Source organism: Mus musculus, chromosome 9, assembly GCF_000001635.26.
Source record: "Mus musculus strain C57BL/6J chromosome 9, GRCm38.p6 C57BL/6J".
Lineage (NCBI taxonomy): Eukaryota > Metazoa > Chordata > Mammalia > Rodentia > Muridae > Mus > Mus musculus.
In genome coordinates, this window is record NC_000075.6 from 76,231,708 (window position 1) to 76,251,347 (window position 19,640).

Genomic DNA, 19,640 nt, shown 5'->3' on the forward strand with positions numbered 1-19,640 from the left:
CATGGTAGAAACATTTAAAATCCTTTTTTGGTTTTTAAATTTTTGAGACTGATAATAGAAACTTCTATTTGTAGTTATCTTTCTAGAAAGTCTATCCCTATCTGGCTGTTCTAAGTACTTAAACAAATCAAGCAAACCAAAAGGGACAATATGAAATTGGAAGACACTCACTGTTTATTAAATATATAACAAAAAATTAAAAACAAATAAAAATATATGTATAAAATGACTGTATTGTTAGAAATGAAAGTAAGAAACAAGCATTTTGGACTAAAACTGTACAAAGATGTGGCTAATCACAGCACAATTCTGATACGGCTACTTGTTGGTTTTCTAAGTGCTGGTGGATGGCCCTCCCTCATAACTTACAGATAACTTTATAAATAAAATAAACATAAAATTAGTAGGGGTACATTTGCCAGATTATGAGGAGAATTTGGGGGAAGAAATGGGCTAGATGAGATCATATCTCATAGTATTTTCTTGTGTGTGTGTTTTTCAACATAAGTTTAACGTAAGGCATGCAAGATACCCATTTTTCCCTTTAACATTTATTCTAAGTTTTCCAAGGAAAAAGATTAGATCATTTTCTCTGACAAGCTAGGTGCCATGTATTCACTTTCTTTCTTTCTTCTTTTTTTTTAACAAATTTTTATTAGATATTTTCTTCATTTACATTTCAAATGCTATCCCGAAAGTCCCCAACACCCTCCCCCAACCCTGCTCCCCAACCCACCCACTCCTGCTTCCTGGCCCTGGCATTCCCCTGTACTGGGGCATAGAATCTTTGCAAGACTAAGGGCCTCTCCTCCCAATGATGGCTGACTAGGCCATCTTCTGCTACCTATGCAGCTAGAGACATGAGCTCTGGGGGTACTGGTTAGTTCATATTGTTGTTCCACCTATAGGGTTGCAGACCCCTTCAGCTCCTTGGGTACTTTCTCTAGCTCCTCCACTGGGGGCCCTGTGTTCCATCCAATAGCTGACTGTGAGCATCCACTTCTGTATTTGCCAGGCACTGACATAGCCTCACAAGAGACAGCTATAAGTCGTTCTACACAAATCTACTCAAGGGCAATCACAGCTCAAACAGAAATGAAGCCCTCTATCTACTTTAGAATTGCCTCGGGGCATCTGCTCTAGAAACTCCACCCTTCAGTAGAGGCTCAACAAAGAAACATTGAAAACTCACCACTAAGAAAATTATAAATAATTGGGTTTGCAGCACTGTTGGCATATACAAGCCAATGAGAAAAAGTGAACCAAGCATAGACAGTCTCTCTGTCTTCCGTGTGTGTGAACATCCCAAATACTCTGTAGGAAAAGAAACAGAAACAGAAAATCAAGAGTCTTAAATAATTGAATCCTAAGGAGTACAAACATCATAGAAATAGCCTGACTCTGTCCTCTGTAAAGGTACTGACAACATAGCCTCTTGGGAATGGTCTCCTGTACCCATCAGAACCCCCAGCTCAGAAAAAGTCTCCATGTCTTGCAACCAGGAAATGCAAATCTCTTGTCAAGAAGAGACAAGCTGGATATTTATTTCCCTTCTGTTATCTTGTTTCTGAGTGTGCTTGAGTAACTTTCTGTTGGTATACCACCATGTGCATGCATGTTTTTATTTGTTTGTTTGTTTTAAGCATGTGGGTGATATGCCTACATGTCTGGGTACCACTTGTGTAAAAGCCAGGTACCTACAGAGGTAAGAAGTTCTTTAACTGGAGTTGTAGATGGTGGTGAGCTTCCAAGTGGATGCTGAGAACTGAACTGTGGCCACTTCCTGTAGTCAGGCAAGACTCTCAGTGGAGAAGTAACAACCTACCCAGGAAACCTTTGATCCAAAATGTGTCCTGCCTACAAGAAGTGCAGGGACAAAGGTAGAACAGAGACAGAGGGAATGGTCAACCAATGACTGCCCTAAATTGAGATCCATCTCATGGGCAAGCTCCAATCCCTGACAGTGTTAATGATACTTTCTTATGCTTGCAGACAGGAACCTAGCAAACTTGTCCTTTCAGAGGCTTCACCCAACAGTCAATAGAAAGAAATGCAGAGACTCACACTCAAACATTTAATGGAGCTCGAGGTCTTACAGAAACATTGGGAGAAGGGTTGAGGGACCAGAAGAGGACAGGGACTCCACAGGAAGACCAACAGAGTCAAGTAACCTGGACCTTTGGGGGTTCTCAGAGACTGAAAAAGTGAGCACAGGCTGAACTGAGTTCCCCTGTAAATGTAGCAGAAGAGCAGCTAGGTCTCCATGAGGGTCCCCAACAAGTGTAGCAGGGGCTGTCTCTGAGTCTGTTGCCTGCCTGCATGTGGATCCTGCCCTTAAATGGACAGCCTTGTCTGGCCTCAGTGGAAGAGGATGTGCCTAGTCCCGAAGCAACTTGATGTGTATGTGTGTGTGTGTGTGTGTGTGTGTGTGTGTGTGTGTGTGTGTTAGTGGTGGTGGGAGGACTCTCAGAGGGGGGATTCCCCTTCTCAGGAAGAAGGTGGAATGGTGGAGTGGGGGAGGGGATCCTGGAAGGAAAGAAAGGGCTGATATTGGGTTGTAAAGGGAATAAATAAATACTTTTTAAAATTCCTTTGAGGAAGTTAGTTTTAACCAACAAGGCTATACATTCTATAGCTTACATGTCAAGAAAATAAAAAGGTAGGACTTTACATTGTATGAGCAATAAATGAAAGCAAGATTTATATTCAAGGCAAGATTAAATTTAAATACATATCTTTTTAAAAAACTGTATTCAGTAAAAACATTTTCAAAGTTATTTTAAAATGTGTGTGTGTAAAAACACACAGATTGCTCAAAAACTTTTTTAAAAAAGTTTTAAATTATACTTAGATTTCTTTCCCACCCTGGAAAAGGAAGCTATTTAATTCAGAATAATAAGATGGATATTATTGACAAGAGGGCATCTGGAAATAACTAGAGGGAGAGGTGCAAGCGCAGAGGTATAAGAAATTCAAATATGCATCCCACAGAGTGCTAAATCCATTTTCAAAATATTTGATCTGGATTGGTAAAGAAACAAGGGGAGAAGGAAAGAGGAGGGGGAGGGGGAGGTAGAGGAGGAGGAAGGGGAGGGAGAAGAAGGCTAAGGGGAGGGAGAGGAGAGGGAAGAAGAGGACAGGGAAAGGGGGAGGGGAAAGGAGGGATGAATCTATTCATTATCATTCATGATTATGATGCCCTTTTTTCATTTATTTATTTACTTATTTGTTCACTTTACATCTGGATGGCATCCTCCCCCCAGTCCCACCTTTACAAGCCCCTACCCTCCCACTACCCCCTCATATTCTCTGAGGAGGAACCTTGGGCACTGCCCTGACCCTGACCCCGACCCCGCCCCTCGCCATGGAAGTTGCCTGCCACTGGATTCCCTTCTGCTAGCAGGACTGCCTGGTTTATGGTGTTCTTAATAGTGTGTGTGTGTGTGTGTGGGGGGGGGGGAATGGGGTGGCCGGGCTAGCTAGCGGGGATGGGGTGGGGGAGGGGGCTAACTAGCAATGCATTTAATACATTTGTGTATGATTTCTGCGAGGAAGAAATCGAGAGGGAACCTTGGCAGGAGCAGAGGGTAGATTGTTTTGTGAATTGAGTTTTCGAAACCCTTAAAACATACAAGGCTATATTCTTTCTGAACAAATGTTCATTTTCTACTTTGTCATTGAGGAAACCTTTAAAGAATGGAAAAACAAAGGCCAAAGAGGAGAGGTCTTCGCAGCTGGTTTATACCACTTTTTGTCTGACTCTGGCCAAACTTATCTGTCTCTCCAGCTGTGAGGAATATGATATTGACTCTGACTTTGGGAAAAGAGACATGAGCAATTTCAGGTTAAATTTGAAGCCTCTTATAAACAGAATTAAGGCTGCCTTGGGCGCAGTGGGTGTATGTATAACAGCTTTGATGTTTCCTGAGAAAGCTGGCTACTCATGTCCTGCACTGGACCTGCGACTCAGCATCCGCTGTTCGTGTCACTGGTCAAAATCATTTCGGCTTCGGAGTTTTGTCGATGTACCTGTGCTCACTGGAAATATAGGATTGTTGAAATATTTGAGAACAAATTTTTTATAAAACTCATTTACTCACTTCCGAAGTAATTTAGAAGTTCAATGGACTTTTATTTACTTACGAAATTAGTTATTGAAACAATTTTTATTAAAATATTTTCTCATCTAAGCCTTAGCAGTCAACAACAGGGGATTAGGAAAACGACCATTTTATCTGCCACTCAACTGAGAATCTTCATCCACTGAAAGAGTGTATTTCCTGTCTGTGCTAGAAGGCTGGTCTTGCCCTAAGTGCGCAAAGAACTCCATCAGCTCAAGCAACCGAGTTGATTGGCCAGACAAAGTCCCTAGGGAGAGGAGGGTCTGTCTGTTTAGAAAGAAAAGAGTTCTTAATTAAAATGCCAAGCTGCTTCACTTTTAAATAAACGCACGGGTTTTACCTCTTTAGCACATTGAGGATGCTGATTGGTAGATAGCAAATTGCAAAGACCAGAAGTACAACCATGAGCATCCGGGCTGTTTTCCTTCGTGCTCGGATCTGCTTTATCTCAGCAGCAACAGCGCTAATCCGAGCCTTGCTCTGCTGTCCGGACCCCCGGGGCTGAGAAACCGGCTGCTGCTGCTTCCATTTTCTCTGAACCACAGAAGAAGTTCCGGGAATCTGAAAGGAGATGGAATCCCTCATTGGTACTTATCAAAGTTCTACAAAGAAGATGTAACCACAAGAGTGAGAAGCAGAAGTTTGGAGTTTGAAATTTTCGTCTCTCCAAGCACTGGCTAGGCGGAGTATGTTCTTATCACACATTTCGTCAAACACCAAATAGTTATATGCCTGGGGAAAAAGTTAAAAGTAAGCTTATATTGTTCTTGTGTTAAAACACGATAATCTTGTCAAGGTCTGAAGAGAACAACAAGAATACATTCCCTTATTAAACAGAGAAGGGACATATAGAGAAAAGAACGCTAAGAAAATTCAGATTATAAGATTTCATTATAAGTTCTAAATTCAGAAGTCTCCTAAATTTAAACACTCATCAGATAACAGGACTGCCTGCCCTCCCCACACACACCGAAAAACAAAAAACTTAAATGACATTTTGATGCATCGATACTGCCACCTGCTGTCGAGTAGAGACACGGCACCTAACCAGCTACTGAGTTTTATGAGGTTTTCTGTCTCCTGTTGAGACAAAGCAATTCCATGTGTAGAAGGAACAAAAACTATTCTTCGTGATTTAATGTTCGCACTTACAAAATTGCCTGAAACTAATTTTGCAATTTTCCCTTCTTGAAAGTGCACGAACACACCGAGAATCCTTCCAGGTCTTACACTAATGTCTTAAATAGCCACTATTTGTAGCAATTACATTACACAACGTGCGTTTCCTTTGATTTTTCTGTTGGTTGATAATAGCAGAAAGTTCTGCCAAGTATAATATTTTCTTAATTACAATCTCATGAATTGATAGATCTTAGCAAAATATTAAAATGCAGCTTATTCATTTTTTTTTAAAGATGTGCCAGTAAGTCCACCGCGGGGACAGCTTGATTGTGTTACAGTTACTCAGCGGCTACTTTTATCTCTGCACCGCACACAGTACAGAGCAGCGCGTTCCCGTGGCCTCTCAGAATGAAGGCTACCTTGAACCCGTGGCTGTTTACACTATGAGATCAAAGTCTATTAGAGAATCTTTCATTTGAAAATGGAGCTTTGCTTTGATGTCCAAACAGATGAGTCTCATTACATGAGACCCCACTTGACCATCTTCTCTCAGTTCAGGAGATCAATCACGCAGATGAAAACCGGCCGTGAGACAGAAACTTCTCAGAAATGGGCAGGGCCACCTCGAGAAACCACTGGCTGAGGAGATAAAGAGTCACAAATGCTCCCATTTTGATGATTCTATTTTAAAATTTTCTAAAAAGATTTTTCAATTTTTATTTTGTGTGTATGAGTGTTTTGATCTCTTGTGTATCTGTGTGTCACATGTATACCTGGTGCCTGCACAGGTCGGATAAAGGAAATGGATTCCCTGGGACTGAAGTTGGATGGTTGTGAGCGGTTACACTTAATTGCTGAGGATCTCTTCAGTATTGTGGCTCTCTTTTTTAAAAAAATAGTTTTAGAAAGAATTGTTTTAGATGTAGCACTAGATCTTAGAAAGTTCCAGAATAATTCTATCACAAAAGCTGGTAAGTATCCATAATGGTCTTGAAGTGGAGTCTAAGTAGAACCATAAAGATCATTCTATTTTTAATGTTCCCGTGAAGGGAGAGCCAACATTCTGCCCAGTGACGACTTCTTCAAGTATCAAAAACATTCCCATGAAGAGAAAGTGGCGCAGGGGGCAGAGTTGTGGCCCTTGCGATGAAAAGAAAGGGACCTGTGCTGGTGTTATTCTCAGATAACAACAACCTGTAGGCAAAAGAAGCTTAGTCCTGCCTTCCATTCTTCACTGATAAGCTGTGCAGAGAAGCCGAGCAGCCCAAAGGGGACAGCAGAAAATTCATCAGGAGCCATTACATCAACTGACATGCAAGAATTGCACATAGCCTCAAGTCAAGTTCAGTGTGTCCTTAAAGGTAAATTGGAAATTTCATTTTATAGATTTGACTGAGAAGATTCTAAGTAGAAGAGAGCAAAATACTTCAGACCATGTATTTAATTTGTATAGAACTTCAAAACACATCTTATTTTTTAATTGTGAAAGGATTTCTCTTGCAAATTTACATACAAGAGAATAAGTCTTTTGTGTGCATTTTATATGCATGCACGTGTACAGTTTTATATGCACGTGTGTGTGTGTGCAGTTTTGTTTGTGTACATATGTGTGCACAAGCCTTGGAGGTCAGAAGACAATGTAGTCTGGCATTCCTCAGTTGATAGATATCTTACTCTTTAAGTAGGCCAGCTGGTCTACCTAGTTAGCCTTAGGGATCTTCCTGGTTTCCCTTCTCCAGCACTGAGGTTACAACTATGTGCCATGATACCCAGATTTTTTTTTTTTTTGCATGATTTTGGAATGTTAAACTCTTGTCTTCATGCTTACAAGGCAAGACATTTGTAGGCTGAGCTATCACCCTAGGCCCCTGGGTTTTGAATGCATGCCTTATAACATAAAAGTACTAATAATGATTTAAAAGAGCCAGAAAAGACACATCCCAATTGTTTGTCTTTATGGAAGGTCTTTCGCCAATATGACACCGAGAGAAATTTTCTACCTAACTGTAGAAAGCAAATCACAGCAATACATGTTCACTGTGTTTTAAATGAACTGTGTAAACTATCTTTGATATTTAAAAAAATACTGCAATACTACATACTGAAATGTGAACAATAATTATTAGTCCAAAGTACCATGCAAATGATGAATACTGAAAAAGAAATGAAATAAGATGCCAGCCACATAGAAGAGAGGCATTTCATGTTTCTGGATTGGCAGAGTTAATTTAGTGAAAATGGCTATACTAATAAAAGTAATTTGCATATTCACTAAAATCCCCATCAAAATTCCAGTGACATTCCTTAGATATCTAAAAAAAACGTAATCAAATGTAAACAAGTGACCATGAATAGACAAAAAAAAAACAAAAAAACAAAAAACAAAAAAAAAAACCCTCTAAACAGAAAGAATACTGTTGAAGATAGCTTAGTACCCAACCCTAGACTGCTATAGAAAAATAGTGAAAAAGACAGCATGGTATTGGCACATAAACAGACATGTACACCAATAAAACAGGATAAAGAGCCCATTAATAAATGCACAACAATGGCTACCTAAATCTGAAAAGGATATCAAGAGCATACATTGCAAAATGGCAGGCTAGTCAAGAAATGGCGTTGACAAAGCGATATTTACATGCAGAAGAATGAGCATCAACTGAGATCCACATCTTCATCCTTATACAAAAGTCAATACAAACTGTTCACAGAGGAAGATGTAATTATATTCTCTGTCTCTGTCTCTCTCTCTCTCGTGTGTGTGTGTGTGTGTGTGTGTGTGTGTGTGTGTGTGTGTGTGTGTGTGCTGTGAGTGCACATGCCAACAGAGGCTGAAGGTGTTAGGTCTTTCTGGAGCTGGAGTTACAGACAGTTGTGAGCTCCTTGAAATAGGTGCTTGGGTCTTCTCTAAGAATCCAGCATGTTTGTAACAACTGGTCCACCACATGACCTTAATTTAAAACTGAGATTTTTGAGCAAAACACAAGGAATATACTTGAAGTTAAGGGCATAAGCACAAACTTTCTTAACAGAATTCCCACAACCCAGACTAGTCCTATTCATCAAGAAGTGGATTTTGTGAAATTTAAAAGTCTCTATGCAGCAAGGAAAATTATCAGCAGAGCAAACAGATATACCATAGATTAGGAAGAAAGTCTTTGCCAGCTCATACAGGGCGAGGGTGTTGATATATAGAATAAATAAAGCACTATAAAATTTAAATATCCAAACCACAGAACGGCTAGTGGATAAATTGGCTAATGAAGCAAGCAGTCAGTTCTCAAAGGAAACACAAATGTCCAATAAATGTTTTCAGAACAGTTTAACATTCTCAGCTATCAGACAAATATAAATTAAAACCATTCTAAGATTCTATCTCACCCCTATCAGAATGATTACTGTTTTAGTTAGGCTTTCTATTGCTGTGATGAAGTATTATGACAAAAAACACCCCAAAACAAACAAACAAACAAACAACAAAAAAAGCAAAAACCCTAACCACTTGAGGAGGTAAGTCCCCATGAGGACCCTAGTCCATAATGGGGGAGGGGGGGAGTTAGGGTAAGAACTGGAGGCAGGCACTGAGGCAAGAATGGAAGCAGGGGCTAGGAGGTGTGCTGCTTGGTTTGCTTCCCATGGCTTGCTCAATCTGCTTTCTCATGGCACACAGTGCCTCCTGCCCAGTATGTCATACTCATGATGAGCAGAGTCCTCTCATATCAGTTGTCGATCAGGAAAATGCTGTGATTTTTTTTTAAACATGGAGATTAAGCCCAAGTTCACATGTTTGTAAAGCAAGCAGTTTACCATGTGTGCCATCTCTCCAGAGTCACAGAGTTCTTACTGTGAAAAAGTTTCTTTGCTCCCTAAAATCTAATTAACACTATCTACCACAATGATCGTCCATTGTAACCCCATGAAGGTGACTTCCTGACTACTGGAATTGATCTTTCAGTGACTACAGGACACACACATGGATAACTCATAGACTGTGTTTATTTCTCCATTAGTATTTTATTATTATTTTTTATTGTTTTCTACTATACCATCTAAATTTTATTGTGTCTTTCATTAGATACTTTTGAAAAAAAGTTTTTTCTTAGTGGTTACAATGAACAGCTTAATCTAAACAATGATTAATGCTAGTCAAATTTTAATCTGTATAAATATATATAGTGTTTCAACATCACTCCATGCCCCCTTCATCTTTCCTTTAAGTTACATATTTGGAAGTTGAATTCTTGGTTTTATTTTACACAGTTATATTTCAGTCTGGATACAATTAGAAAAGAATTACAAACAAAAATATCTTTATGGAAAATTCTTTTTGCAAGACAGGGTCTCACTATACAGCTTTGGTTAGTCTGGAACTCTCTCTGTAGATCAGGTTGGCTTTGAACTCAGAGATCTGACTGCCTCTGCTCCCTAGGTGTTGGGATTAAAGGCGTGTGCATCACCACTGCCTGGCAGTAAGGCACTACTTTCACTTGTGCTTTTGATTTCCTTGTGGGACTTGAAGCAGTCTTCCTGCATCTCCTCTTCCTCTATGACCTTCTGTCCATTTTTCTCACACTAGACTAATTGTGATCACTTAATATCACGGCATCAATTCTAACTTCTCTAAAACTGTGGTGAACAGAAAGTAAATGGGCCCACGGACACGGTCATAGGATGGAAAACCTTTCAGTCTGTGGAAAGTTCACATCCTGTCTGACTTCAGAGTATATTGCTGCTTACTCCTAATGCCTCACATAGTATGAGGCACATAAGTGCTTACTAATATTTCTGGAATGCATTAACAAAAGTTTATGTGGGAAGCCGCAAACGCCATTACAAGATGGCGCTGGCTACCACTGGCCACCACCCATGATTATGGGTAAACAACCAATGTGCACATGTGCATAAGAGTCTGGCCCGACGCATATTAATGAGGTACTGGTAGCATAACCAATCAGGTATGGACACGTCACTCCTAGGCCTATATAAGCAGCACCATTTCTGGCCTCAGGGTCTTTCACCTATGCAGTCAATGCTCTCCCAATAAACGTGTGCAGAAGGATCCTATTGTGGCATCGTTCTTGCTGGCGAGTCGGGCGCTCACAAGTTTACATAATAACTAAGATCTGTTATTGGATTCTCAGTACTGGATTGAACACTGAAGTATGCACAAGTTGCCAGGCAGGTCAGGCTTAAGAAGTTTCTAAATGAGAGGATCTTGAGAGACTAGTCTGTAAGTCTCATAGTCAGTCAATTCTTTGAATCATATCATTAAGGAAAGGGAAGTTTAAGTTGCTAATTCGAGCAAGACTATTGGTACTTTTTAAGTGATAACTGAAGTTCTTAACAAAGTCAGACAAGGGCACACACTTTGCTCACTAATAACAACATTTGCTAATTCAAAAGTGTAAAACAGAACCCATGCATCTTCATAACTTTAAGCAAATAGGATAGGCCCTTCCCTTGATGGCTCTCTGGATGTGGCCCGTGGCAAAAGCAATGCCTGACAACTTTGTTTAGAGGCAGTAACAGTTAGAAGCCAAGCATTGCTCAAGCAGACTTCTATTTAATTATCCATCTGGGGTCAATTTACTTTATTACAGCTGTAAAGTGGGCTCAGCTCAACTTGCCAATTTCCATTCCAATCTGCTTTTAAAATGTTTTAGTTTCACAGTTCAGGCATTTTACTGCAAATCTTGTGAATCATGTGGATAGTACTAAGTGGGACATTTTGTCAAAAAATGTAGATCATTTCTAAGCCTGTAATACAAGTTAAATCTATCTTAAAGGTTTGGAAATTGAGAAATATAAGTTTAAATAATAAATAAGCACATTGTGCATGGTTTAAGAGTCATTTACACATTAAAAAAACAAGATATACGGTGTCGGTGCCCTCTTTTGGTTCCCACAGGCACTGTACACACATAATCCCCATTATACACACGTAAGATTGGATTAAAAAAATAATGATAGCCAAAGTCACAGGAATCATTGACAAACTTTGTGCAACTGTCAAGTAACATGCTCTGAGTTTAATTTCTTGCATTCTTGCCCATAACTGCATTTTTACATTTTCATGCTGTGACATTCCATATCCTCTACCTTCAACTCCTGAGAAGATCCTTATGGCTCTGTGATTTGTGCCTTTTGTCAGAGAATACTGAAATATGTGACTTTGGAGGGCAATGGAAGATTACAAGACATAAGCTTATAACAGAAATTTCAAGTGGTGGTGGATATTTTTTTCTGGCATTTCTGTCTTTACTGAGATACCCAGAATGGCATCTCCCAGAAAGCATCACTCACATCGTCTGGCAGAGCAGTAGCTGAGACCAGCACTGGCATGACATGGGAGTGAGACAGAACTGTCGCTGAGAACAGTATACATCTTGGATAGTACTATTACCTAGTAAAAGCTAGTGCAATAACACACACAAGGAAGTGGGGTGTTACCATAACAAAACATCCTAGAGTAAGTGACATTGGCTTTAGGACAAGTAGAAAGTCTGAGAAAATAGTTGCTGGCAATTAAACACATCACTGCTCATGTCTTACAGTGTTTATACTTGTCTTTCTTTGTTTTGATGAAAAGATTTGGAGAGCAATATGTGACTTGACTTCACTGCTGGATGCAAAAATGTCAGAGAAGTTGTAAAAGATTTAAAATATATACATGTAAATATATGACTATGTATATAGAGATAATGAAGGAAATTATTAAAAATCTTACACTGTAAAAATAGAAAAAAAAAAAGAAAAATTAGGACTTACAGAACAGATATGCCTTGACATTGGAAAAGTTGTTTGTTTCCAATTAGTGAAAGATGGTCTTAAAAAGACAGTTTGAATATCAAGAGTTGAATAAAATAAAAAATGAAGACTCATCCTCAAAAACAAAATAGGACATTTTAGTTTTATATATATGCTTATAAAATAGTAAATTATATGCCTGTGTATAAATATAGATACAGATACATTCATATAAGAGCTTAATGTTTTAATTGGAGTTACACAGGGATAATCCTCCCAGAAGCTGTAAGTTGCAAAATAAAAAGCCTATTGCCAAGTATTTAATTATTGATCAGAGGAGTCTCATAGAATACCCAAAGCAATTGCTATTGCTTTGCTTTTATTTCTGACAGTTTTGATGGTAAGACGCTGTCAATGACAACACTACGCACTTTGATATGGAGAAATAAAGGTGATGTTGACAGAGACGGTTCCTTTCTGTTAGGCAGTTTTCATAGTATCAGAAGATGCTACGCAGGTACTGGGGGAGCAAAGTCATCACCAGCCCCAACTCGTCTATGACCTTCTGAGCTACACTAAGGACAGGCATTTCAAGATACACTCATGAGTGCAATAGTGGCATGAATGTTATGTGGATAGCCAACCACTTTCTAATTAGAATTTAAGGAGAAATTTTAGCAAAATGATAGTCATTGATTTATCCTGGAGTCTCTGAGCTGCCCAGCCCTGGATTCTTGCCAAGGTTTATGATCTCAAGTATGGTATTTCTAGAAGAGGAAACTTATGGAGTATGACCTTAAACACTATATTCCTATGTCTCTGCAACCAAAGGTTAGTGTAGGTCTCCTACCTTTACAGCTACAGTGGGCTACATGAAACATGCACAAGATCAAGACAATCAACATTCCATTATGCAGGTAGGAGGGGCTCGGGGTCTATCTGAAAGGTTAGAAAGTTGTTGAGTGATCAGTAGAGGTAGAGGTTGGGAGAAATGAATTTTCTTTAAGTGTGTGTGTCTCTTGGTGTGCCAACTATGCTTCAGTTATGTCCTCAAGTCCATGAGTGTATGAGAAGCAGAAAATTGACTCAGTTGATTATAAAAAATAAAAATAAAAAGATGATATGACTTCGCAAGATCCAAAGATCTGGGGGGAGTTAGGGAGAAGAATCATAGGTAAATAGGATTAAAATACATTGGATATTGGATAAATATATGAAATTCCACATATAATAGAAATATTTCTTAAAAAAGAAAACAAATGGAATTGCTTTTAATGAAGTAAGATGGTCTCAGTAAGTTCTTTCTCAATAAAAATTTTAGACCAAAGAGGCCAACAACCTGTTAGTCCACAAACTTAAGAACAAATAAATCACTATACTGGCCGTAGTTATAGAGAAGTAAGAAAAAAAATGCATCCTTATTGCATTATATAATTTAGTAAACAACATGAGACATATACACTTGGCATGTTTACAACTCTCCACGTTTGCTGATTTTTTTCAAGTTATCAATATTCAACTTAAAAGTTCCCATCCTGAGCTAAAGACCCACATCACTCAGCTCTCAAATCCTGCACTTATATTAAAAAGTTGTGCCGGTCAGTGGTGGCACACGCCTTTAATCCCAACACTAGGGAGGCAGAGGTAGGCGGATTTCTGAGTTTGAGGCCAGCCTGGTCTACAAAGTGAGTTCCAGGACAGCCAGGGCTACACAGAGAAACCCTGTCTTGAAAAACAAAAAAACAAACAAAAAGTTGTTTTCACCGTGTACCTGATTATCCCTCTTCTACAGCCTGAAATTACTGGTCACATGACCTGGTGGTTTAGTTTATAGGTGGTATATAAAAAATATTACTATATAACAAATGAATCACTGGAGCGAATGAAATCTCATGGGTGTTACCATTTTCTAATTTAGAATTTATTAGAATTTAAAATCTTTCAAAAAATTTCTTAACTCAACTGGATATAGAAGAGATAAAAAGGGATGGGTATTTGGGGAGCAGAAAAACAAACTTAAATTGTCTTCTTTAAATCTATAGAAAATGAGAACATTGACATTAAAGATGTAGCTCATATGTTAAATGTTACAAAAATTTTCATTTAAAGTATAACCATTTATATTTAAAGTCCCTGGGAATTGAAATTAATTTTTGTTACTTATAATGAAAAGCAAATTAATAAGTTTACTTCCAGGATCTGGAGAGATGGCTTAGCAGTTAAAAGCATTGGACTGGCAGCTTTTTTTCTAGAGGACCCAGGTTTGGTTCTCAGAATCCACATGGTTGCTCTCAACTATCTGTAACTCCCTGCAGAGTATTTGGTTCCTTCTTCTGGCTTCTGAGTGTAACATGTCCATGTAGTGTGCAGATATACATGCAGACAAAATCTTTAAATGTTACTTCCAGACCAAATATAACTCAGCTAATTATTGAGGTTCAGAGTTTATCAGAAGTGTAGACTTCTTAAGGCAGAATTTAAGTCATTTGCTAAATATCAGTAAAACAGTCAAGGGATGTTTTCATATCCAGAGTCTCATTGTTTTAAAACAAATAATCCTGTGTTATATGTGTTATATAAATTCAATGAATTAAAAAAATTATATACGTTCTAAAGAAGAGTCAAACAAAATTATTTGATATTACTTACCTGTCGGCACCAGAGTTTACGGAATATTTGGAGATAAGCCAATATCATAAGACACAGAGGTGCCATGTATGTCACCAGAAAGAAGCAGATATGGTACATCTTTGGGTAAACTTCACCTGAGATGAGAGTCAAACAGTAAAATCTTCCATTAAAAAATTAAAAGACTGAGGAAAATACCTAATAAAAACTATAAAAAAATTAAAAGACTAAATCCTTGTTTAAATAAGAGCTAAATGTAAATACAGTTCATTATTCTCATTAAAATATAAGTTTCTCAAGTGATGGGACCAGTTGGGCTCTTAAATATAAATGTGAAAAACCTTGGAAAAACAAATACAATCAATATTTATTTTGTTGATGCATTGTCAATATACCCACATGTGTAACATTCATACTTATATTTGTAATGAAATTGAGAACTTTAGGAATTTTATAGTTAATTTTTTATCAATTTTTTATATCCATCTCACCTATTAGTAATAATTACCTTTAGGATTATCGTGATTTTCTTATTTTTCATTAATCCTAAACACAAATATATCTATCACAATATTAGCATTTATTAAATAAGTTAATCAATTAATTAATGCAATTAAGCCTAACAGTATTTTAGTATTTCTCCTATAATAAGGATTTCTAGAAATGATAAATCAGCAATTAGTTATAATTCTGAATGCTAACAAAGCAAAGCAAAGATTTCACTTTATCTTTGCTTTTTTTTTTTCATTTTGTTTCTTTCTAAAATGACATATTTTATCTTGACATCAGTGCTGGCATTGATGAGGTGATTATTTAAATAAGAATGAGCCTCATAGGCTAATTATATTTGAATACATACTCCTCAGGGGATGATACTATTTGAAAGGATTAGAAGGATTATGAAAAACAGTATTGTCTGAGGAAATGTGTTTCTGGATGGGGAGTTTTGAAGTTTAAAAGTCCCATGCTAGGCTCAGACTCTCTTTCTGCCTATGAATATAGCTCTCAGCTACTTTCCAGGACCATGTCTGCCTGCATGTGGCCATGTTCCCCATCATGGTGATAGTGGATTAAATCTTTGAAACTGTAAGTAAGGTCCGAAGGAATTGTTTTCTTTCATAAAAACTGCCTTTGTCACAGTGTCTCTTCCCAGCAGTAAAACATATATCTTCTTATCTGGAATTGATGAATCCAATATTTTTGAGTCTAATATTTTTTTGTGTTCTTCATTCTGAAATTATGTCATTTCTCATGCTTTTTCTGTACTGTATTCTGTAGATGGAACAGCCTGGTTCATAGGCTGTTGGGTGGTGTAAGAGATGATTTTGAGGTGTCATTTTTAGATCCTTTCTGGGTCAGGAGACACTCATCCACTTCATTCATTTCTAATTGCCTTTCAAGTTTATCTTGTAAAACAGGTCATTATAAAGAGTGATAGAATCAAGTGCTGGAATAATAGCAGAGATCATTCCCAGTGGAAGTGCAGCAGCTTGAACAGCATTTGCTGGACCAATTTCAAAGCAACTAGAAGGTCACCTCAGCAATTCCCAGGGACCATGGTGGCTTTGATCTTTTGTCTTAACGAAAGAATCACATGTCACATGCACTAAACACATGCACACAAATGCACACACACAAATGCACACCCACACATGCACACCCCCCCCCACAGAGAGAGAGAGAAACAGAGAGAGAGAGAGAGAGAGAGAGAGAGAGAGAGACCTTTGAAGCTTATGCACACTGAAGCTCTAATACCTGTCTCAGACTAAACTGAACAGATGGGGGAAAGTAGATTTGATTGCTGACATTTTTCCCACTACAGTAGCAGATACCATTACTGACATAGCAAGTTGGAGTTTTGAACGGATGGATGGAAGGAAGGAGACTTTTGGTAATTTTGAAAAAGTGGAAAAATTAATAACTGGCTAGTAAGCATATATTATGACAAACACTTTTGCAGAAAGGGTAATCAAACAAAATTATATTCCAGGCTAGAATGAATGTATTACTGGAGAGTTATAATAGATAATTAGGGAAATGAAATGTCCTAAAACCTGCTTTTCATTCTCAGATTGAGAACTAGTTGCAAATTCAAATATACTACTTAAAATTCAAGTTTCATGTGTTAAAATATCCTTGAATATTTCATTTAATAGTAATCACTATCTTCAATATATATTTATGAAACTTACAATGAAAGTTACATAAAACTTGCTTGGCTTAAGCACTGCCTGAGTTAGAAAGTGGCATTTTGCAGACTGATGACTATAAATCTGCGTCTTAGGCAGCAGATGTTGCTCAGTCAATAGAACACTGGCTTATCGTGATTTGAGTTTGATTTCTAGCATTGCACAAAGTCGTGTGTGGTGGTACACATCTCTAATCTCAGAGTTCGGGAGTAGAGACAGGAAGATCAGAAGTTTAAGATCATCCCTGTCTGCATGGCAAGTTTAGTGCCAGACTGGGCTAACGTGAGTACTTGTCTCAACTACATCAACATCAACATCATCAACAGCAATAGCAACAGCAGCAGCAGCAGCAGCAACAACAACAACAACAACAACTAGTATCTTTATTCAACTGATGGAAGGCAGTATCTAAATAAATTCTTGTCTGTATGAATCTACAGAACCATATATTTTGTATTTCTATCTATCTATCTATCTATCTATCTATCTATCTATCACTATCTAGTTACCATCATCTATCTTCTTATCTATTACTATCTCAAATCAAGAAATCAGAAACAAATATGGATATTATGATGTTTTTGAAATCAGAGATTAAAGAATAATATTCTTCAGAAGAGTTAAGGAACATTGTCCACCAGTATATATACCCAACTATACAAAACCTACAAACATTCTTTTCTGTCCTACACTTGCCAGAGACAAGTATGTTAAATGTAACTTGCCAATATTCAAATTGACAATTTTTAAATTTAATGAGTTTTTAAAAACTTACCTAAGTATTTGTAGCTTTACCATTATCCCTCTAATGAATATCTTACAACTGTTAATTGATGCGTGTGCACATGCACACGCGTGCGTGCGCGCGCGTGCACACACACACACACACACACATTTTCTAACCCTCATAATGAGACAACAGCCATAATTACTCTGATCATAAGGAAGGTTCACTCTATTTTTCTTTTGTCAGACCATCAAAGTACATTTTGTTAGATCCAAGAGAAGACGTGTTGTCAATCTACAATATTGTCTGGCTCTGTGGCTTATTCTGAAATCCTAGCATTCATGGGGCCTAGGCACTAATAATATATTTGCTGAATCTTGGGGCTGAGGACAGTCTGGGATTAAGAGTAAGTTCTAGGACAGCCTGGGTTACAAAAAGAGTTTTAAGATAGCCTGTGCTACAAAATGAGTTCAAAGACTACCTTGGGCTACAATGAGACCCCCTCTCAGATAAAATTCTAGTATCTTAAATAATATTTGGTAGATGTTTATACTCATAAATCACTTGATGAAGGCATAATCAGATGAATTGAATGTTAAAAATGAGCAAATTTCTTTAAATAAAGTTTATTTAAGGAATTAATATTCATTTGCTAGCCAAGAAAGTATGAACAAAATTCTGGAAATTGTAAGCTTTATAAATATGGGAGAGGTGACAGATGAAACAATAAACATAGATAACAGTGAAGTCCAACAGCAATGAAGTCGGTAGGACACACCTACATTGTATACTAAAGAGAGCAGCTTAGACACACATATACCTTGTCTTATTTTATTTTCTGTTGGAGTTATCTGTCTTTTTGTTATTACAAAACGTGAACGTGAAGAATACAATAATTTGGAAAACATTGATCCATGCATGACCACTCATCTTTCACAACATTGACATTTAGAAAATTCCCAGTCATCTGGTACCATTTATAATGGGTATTTGCATGACTTCCCAAAGTGATTTGATAGACAAGAGACCAGTGAAAATTCTTATATGCTATCATTTGATAATTAAAGCAAACTGTTTATTTTTGTAACCATATTTTTGTTAAATTTAGGGGATAGATTAAAAACTAAGAATTACAGCTAATAAATTAATCTCAAGTAGAAGATTCTGTATTTTACAGCCAATGTTTTAAGTTGTGCTAAATGACATCATAGAGAAGTAGCATTATAAATTATGTATTTTTCTATGGTGTGTGGTATTTTGAATTATGTTTTGTTTTGTTTTTGTTTTGTTTTTGCCAACTTAACATAAGCTAGAGTTATTTGGGAAGAAGGAATCTCAATTGAGAAAATGCCTTCACCACATTGGCCTGTAGGCAAGTCTGTGGGCAATTTTGTTAATGATTGATGTCGGAGAGTCCAGCCCACTGTGGGCAGGGTGATTCCCGAGCAAATGGCCCTGGGTTGTATAAGAAAGCAACTGAACAAGCCATGGGTATCAATCCAGCAAGAAGCATGAAGGCATGGTTTGTACTTCAGTTCCTGCTTTCAGGAACTGCCTTAATTTCTTGCTCTGACTTCCTTTGATGATTGACAAGCTCTAAGATGCAATAAACTTTTCCTCTTACAAGTTGCTTCTGGTCATTGTGTTTATCACAGCAATAGAAAGCAAACTAAGAGAGTTATAATTCCTATGCTGATCTTTAACATTCAATTTGGATATGGAACTTTAAATAGTTTCATCAACAGGAGTATTCTATTTAAGAATGTTAATGTTAATATATGAGATTGCTAATGATTAAATGATCAGAAACTATTTTAAATTATTTTGCATTCTTCTTGAGATCAATAAATTATTAGTAATTTGAAACTGAATAGGTGAAAAATAAATTAATGGTTTTTATTGTTTGATTATTTTATGGATTATCACCTCAATTCAATATCAATTTATTTTGGCCCTAATAATCATTTTGAGTAACTGTGGCCTACTACCAAATTACTTTCAAATAGTTTTATCAATGATTTTTGAATATTTGTATAAAAACCAGATAATAAATGACTAGAAATATATATAAATTTTGTGTATTTACATTTTATTTGTGATTTTAAA

General features: G+C 37.4%; 1 protein-coding gene across 2 annotated transcripts in view; it reads right to left on the reverse strand.

The window, feature by feature from the left end:
- Positions 1 to 19,640, reverse strand: part of Hcrtr2 (hypocretin (orexin) receptor 2) — a 97,744-nt gene that overhangs the window by 5,828 nt on the left and 72,276 nt on the right. For both annotated transcript variants that reach the window (NM_198962.4, NM_001364551.1), the window contains exons 4-6: positions 14,640 to 14,755; positions 4,462 to 4,682; positions 1,193 to 1,314 (exon numbers count right to left, since the gene is read on the reverse strand). In NM_198962.4, the coding sequence (NP_945200.1) occupies positions 1,193 to 1,314; positions 4,462 to 4,682; positions 14,640 to 14,755 (459 nt within the window). The remainder of the gene's footprint in view (positions 1 to 1,192; positions 1,315 to 4,461; positions 4,683 to 14,639; positions 14,756 to 19,640) is intronic.